We start from the raw sequence: 6,000 nt of genomic DNA on the forward strand, positions 1-6,000 counted from the left end.
GATTGCTAGCGTTACAGGAAACACAAACTTGAGCATGAGGAAGCAGGTGATGTGCAGTGTTTTGCTTTCTTTGATCGTGCACACAATCCTCTGAATGTTTGTGAGCCTATGATTGATGTTCAGTGTTATTATATCTTCAATGATACCTTGTGTGAGATCTTCTCATGCTCTGAGCAATCCACCCAGACCTTTTTTTTTTTTTTTGGCTAGAAATAATGCTGTCAAAAAGGTGTTAATGGTATTTAATGAATTGTGCTGACTTTTGGAACAAAACATTTTTACAGTATTACTCAAGCAGACAACTAAACGTGCCTCTTTGAGCTTTGGGGAGGTACCTGGTTTGAACCCTCTGTAAAACCTTTTTCACAAATCTTCCCTTCGGCGTGCCGGGACTACACCCTTGTCATAAGGAGAGTCGGGCAGCCAGAGCCGTCTGCTCCCATGTCGTTACAAATGACCTCCTGTAGCAATAATGCAATAAGCGTTGTCTCCAATCTGCGTTCTCCGGGTTCTTTTTCACTCGGCCTGACACAATTGTGCATTTATCAGTGTAATTGCCAAGAGTTGGAAGCACTGATCTTGTCTATTAGGCGGATTTCCATCCTGTTAAGAGCAGAGGGTCTTTTAATGTATGGCCCCGCTTGAGTGTACTGCTACACAATTACACGCTGGCCAGAGATGGAGTGGGCTGATGATGCTGATGACTGCGATGGTGCTGATGATATCGGACCACGGAGCACTCCTCTAACAAGCCTTTCAGAGAGAATAAGAGTGCAACAACAAAGTGAGACCCAGGTTAATCATTTTATTTACTCATCTCTTCCTCTCTTTCTCTCTCTCTCCCTCTCTCACCTACCTCTCCCACCCTTTGCCAGCGTTGTCCAAGTGGTGGAGTCCCGGATGGTAGGGGCAGGGATCGATGGGGAGCGCATTACAGTAAAACGTATTGATTAGGAGACCTGTGAGCAGTGTGTTGGAGATGGTGGAATGATGCAATGCTTAAAGGAATTTATCCTTTGACTTTTACATTAACCTTTTATTGACTGCTTTGCCTGTCCATAATTAACACTCACTTTAGCTAAAGTGGTTAGTTTGAGCGCAAAGGGGGGCCCCGGCCCTTATTGCAGTGGGGCCCGTGGAGCTGCCGCCCCAGCTGCAGTTCAAGTGCACCGTGCTGCATGGAGGGAAAGGCCTCTGCGGAATAGAGGCGATAGAATCCTGGATACCTTTCACATTAGCATACCATTTGAGCAGCGGCCTGCATGGCTCTAAGGTTTCAGAGCAAATTGAAATGAGTGATTGTGTTGCCAATCTTTCTTGACCAAGCACCAGATGGAGTCGTTAGGCCCATATCTGTCTGGGGTTAATCCCCTAGAACAGCCTGTACTTACAAACACACTTTCACTCTCTTCAAGCCTTCCACCCTGCACACACACACACACACACCTCTTTGTCTTTGACCTTAACTTTAAGGTTGGTTGTTCTGCCATGGGAAAGTCCTTTGGTGAGCCTTGTTTGTACGCCACAGTGGCTTACGCTGAATTTCTTGCAAGAGCCCTGGAGAGCTTAGGGCACCGCGCTCAATATTGACTTTTTGTTTGGCTCCGTTTTAGCAGTCAAGAGACAACGCTCTGTGAACAGTGGTGGATTGTGTCAAAGTGTGTGCTGAATTACCTACATTACATTATCTTTGATAGGCTTCCAGTCTGATATCTTCCATATCTCTGGTAAACCCGCCACCGTCTGTTTGCAAGCTAATGTGGCAAAATACCCCGTCAGATAGATGCAGTAGCACCACAGAAGGCCGCTGGTCAGGTTTTTATGCTCTGTAGCCTCTCACTGTGAGTCAGGCTAGCAGAAAAGAGACAAGTGTTTTCTTTCCGAGCTCTGCTGCATAAATACTTGATCAGTGCAAATCAAAGGCTTGGCTTGTGGTGTCCTTAAGCTGATGTCAACAGACCTACACCATCTGTGTGTATGTCGGCGTGCGTGTTGTATGGGTCAGTGTTCGCCTCATCTTACGCAACGGTGTAGATGCACGCTCGCCGTGTCCTCCTCCTCTTCCTCCTCCTACTCCAAGTGGCGCTTCCTTTAATTTGCACCTTAAATAAATGATGAGAACATTTAAACACATGGCTCGTCGCAAAGCCCCAAGGTCACCTAATCGTATTATTTATGAAGTGATATGCTACATAATGGTACTTAGTGCATGTTAACAGATGCTATTATCAGGCCCTGATCCAGAGTGCAGAAGATATATTGGAACAGTGGATGTTAATGCTGCTCCTCACTGCCATAATGTAGCAGCTCTTTAAAGGGCTAACCGCACCAAAATGCAGCACTTAGGCCAGGAGCCAGGCGAACATTAAGTGGCTCCGGTGAAAATATATAACCACAAATTGTGGCAGCCCCCAACTGTCCCCTGACAACTTTAACATCCCCTCAGCCCATCTATAGACGACCCTCATATGCCTCTCTGCTGTTGTCAGTGTCCCGTCCATCCCCTCCTGTAGTCGCCGGCCACAAGGTGGTGGTGGTCATGTTTGTGTGTGGCTTTTGGGAGGTGGGTGTGTTTGTGCGGATTGCATAAGGGGATATCGCAGGAAAGACCCCGGCATGGTGTCTAAGTGGGGAGTGTGAGGAAATTCTTAGGCAGCCTCTCACAAGTACACACACTCACTGCGCAGCCAACATATAAATGCCATCGTTTACCCCCTCCTTCTTGCACCTCCAGGTCAGGGGTCGCTCTCATCTGTCAAGAGGCAGAGGGAGGGCAGATTTACAATGACAGCAGAGAGCAACACCACGTCACCACAGTAAATATTTACACTGCTCTGACAAAAGATGTGGCCAAGGTCTGCAGGGGTTCCAAACCCTGTAGAAATTACATCCAACCCCACATTATTAATCATTTAAAAACTGCACGGGGACAATGAAAGGCTGCTTTGGGTCGTTGCTACGCAAGTGTCCTGCTGTGAGCGCCTATGAAAAGAAAACAGTGTGATTCAGGATACTTGATACATACTTGATCTGCTCTACAGCGTCATGCTGCATTTATAATTTTAGAAACTCCTTTACTTTCTCACACTTCTTCAGCTGAATTTAGCTCGGTGACCTTTAGGATTAAAAAAAAACAAACATACAAGGTAAATATTACCTGAGAAGATTTTTAAAATCATCATAAAAATAGAAAACAAACACCTGGATCACACAGAAATACACTCTCATATCCTAGACCTTTTAATTGGGTCTGTTGTTATTAGCAACCATAAAACATAGAGGAAACGCACGAGCCGACTGCCACTTGGTCAAACACACAACACCCACAGGGTGTTTAAGGACAAGTTAAAACACACACGTGCGTCACTGATTACACACAGTTGTCAAGAATCATCAAAGAACGAGCAGATAGAATGACGTGTTTATTTTATGCTTCTACGCGCAACCAGTCATGGATGAAAACCAATATTTGGAGTTTCTTTGCGGGTGAGAACATTTTCAAGAACTTATATTTGGAGTGGCTGCTGCTGCTGCTCGGAGTGTCCGGAGATGTAAAGTCATTTAGCGTCTAGGTTTTTAAGGGAGGGAGGAGTTAATGGTTGCTCTTGTTTCCTGTGTCCTGTCGCCTCAGGTGCCACTCAAGTCTGGCTCAGACATTACCCCCCCAGGAGGCCCCAGTGGACCGGCCCTTTTGGGGTGTGGATGACCCCGGCATGCCGCTGCCCTTTGATCTTGCTGACATCATCAACAGAGTGGAGTCCCTGCTCTGGAGGTTGGCTCTTTATGTTGCTTGTGCATGTGCACAGCTCGGTCACATGCTTGTTATTTAGACAGCATTTTAATTGTCATTCATCTAAAGAAAAACCTGCCATTTGTCTCTGAGATATTCTATCTTGACTGTGGGGGCCCAGGTCGGGCTGCCCCAAACCGATCCGTGCATTCAGTCCCAGACTGACCATACAGTCACGTAACCTTCGACATGAAGTTATTTCCTTTGAATCCACTGTTGTCACAGCGAGGCCACCAATGGCCTCCAGGCAGTGAAACAGATCAGCTGTCAGATGACCCACAAATCCAAAGCTTGACGTCGCGTGAAGCTCAGAGTTTGATCATATTATGCATAAATCAGGAGTCCAAGACATTTTTCACCCTATCTGCATCCTTTTCACCTTCAACAGGATGTGAAAGATGGACGGAAGGGGAAACCGCGGACCAGGAAAGAAAACCCACCGGCTTTTCTAAATGTGAGTGCTCCGCGTCATCGCAGCGGCGCAGAGCAGCAACGGAGCCTCTGTTTTGATCTCATCCTTATTGATTTCCAATTGACTGGCATCAACACCTCTCCTGCCCCTTCTGTCCCACTCCTCCCAGCTCAGACCCAATCATCTGGAAGGAACCCAGACCACCACAACAGAACCAGTATTGTGCTTCAGTAAACATGCTAAAAATAAATAAATAACAAAAGCTTAGCAGCGCGTTTTTAGTCACAATCTACCAACAGTCTAACGTAACATAAGTTGATCGTGCATTTTCTGTGTTAGCATCCGCCGTGTAACTATTTATTATTTTAGTATATTCTGTCACCTAACCTCATGTACATGCTTTCAGTGGATCCACTTCCTCTGAATCCAGTACCTGCTGCAAATGCTTTCTGCTAATCACACAGTGTTATAATACAGTATAGAATGGTTAAAAAAGATGAAGTTGTTTTTCTCATATGGTGTTACATTGTCACGTTTGTATAGTAATCATTTTATTGTGTTCACCAGTGGAATGAGCCCAGAAGAGACCAAAGAAAGCTTATAGTAAGAAGAAAGTTATGAATGTCACCCAACTGAGACCAGGAAGAATGTGCCGTTTAGCGTCGTGATGCCGTGACTGCGTGATTGTGCGCGCCCGCGTGTACATTTATACTCGTGACATATATGTGAGTCTCCGGCCGCTGCATTTGTGCATGTGCACAATTGCTGTCCCATATGCCTAAATGAAGGAGCATGTGTGTAAGAACGATAGTGTCTGTGTCTGCGTGTGCGTGTGTCTGTGTGTGTGTGTGTGTGTGTGTACCCGTAGGCAGCCTGCCAGTGGTTTGTTCAAGAAGATACACATAAGGAGAAACAGCAGCAGGGCCCCTCTGATGAAAGGCAGCACGGATAGAATGACCCGGAACACAACCGCCGTTTCTCATAATTACAGCTGTTCAATCGCTTTTAATTACTCCTAAAGTGTGTAGAGCGCCACGTTCCCTGTAATGCTGCAGGCCATCCGCGAGAGCGAGGGAAAGATCCGGCACTACTGACAAAAAAAATCCCCTTTCAGATCAGCTGAAAGGGTGGAAAGGGGGCCGGCGTCAGAGCAGCGTAGCAGCCTGACTCTTTGATTTCTCTATCTAGTTCACGATGAAGTAGAGATGCGGTTTATTATTAAAAATGCAGAATGCACTTCTCTCTCTTTCTTTTTTTTTTACTTCAGAAGTTTTTTCCAAGATGTTAACGGTTGCCAAACGCAGTTCTTTTTGCTCCTTCTCGCGCTGTGCCACAGTTCTTTGTTGTTGTCAGAGAGATTTGTCTGTAGATTGGCAGTAGCATCGGCTCGTTGGAATCACTCTGTGCTCCTTGCGCCACAGCTTTTCTGTCTGAAGCGATAGGAATGGCAGTAAATAAAAACAAAATGTGTTTTATCCCACAACCTGTGTCCCCCTTTCCTCTGTGTGCCTTTTGTCTGTTTTGATTTGAAAACCTAAAGGGAACAATGTGTCACTTCCTGTTGTTTTATTGGGGATCTATGAATTTGCTGCACAGAATTCCATGAGTGCCCAAGTCCTGCTATAATTCCTCATGTTAAACTGAATGAGTGGCTTCGTCTTCTTCGCCCATTCATGAAATATAGGGTAAGGACTTAAACTGCATCTTTTAAAGTTTATTCAAATGAGTGTTTATTGGAGAATAGACGCATTTTAAGATGCTCGGAGAAGAGTGTGCTTCTGTTTTACTTTTCTTTTTA

General features: G+C 45.5%; 1 protein-coding gene across 1 annotated transcript in view; it reads left to right on the forward strand.

Moving 5' to 3' along the window:
• fto (FTO alpha-ketoglutarate dependent dioxygenase) overlaps nucleotides 1-5,685 on the forward strand; it is a 101,176-nt gene extending 95,491 nt beyond the window's left edge. Inside the window, exons 9-10 of the mRNA XM_057017364.1 lie at nucleotides 3,632-3,772; nucleotides 4,179-5,685. Of these exons, the coding sequence (XP_056873344.1) occupies nucleotides 3,632-3,772; nucleotides 4,179-4,185 (148 nt within the window). The 3' untranslated portion in view covers nucleotides 4,186-5,685. The remainder of the gene's footprint in view (nucleotides 1-3,631; nucleotides 3,773-4,178) is intronic.
• The last annotated feature ends 315 nt before the right edge of the window (nucleotides 5,686-6,000 follow it).

This window comes from Takifugu flavidus, chromosome 2, assembly GCF_003711565.1.
Source record: "Takifugu flavidus isolate HTHZ2018 chromosome 2, ASM371156v2, whole genome shotgun sequence".
Classification (NCBI taxonomy): Eukaryota; Metazoa; Chordata; class Actinopteri; order Tetraodontiformes; family Tetraodontidae; genus Takifugu; species Takifugu flavidus.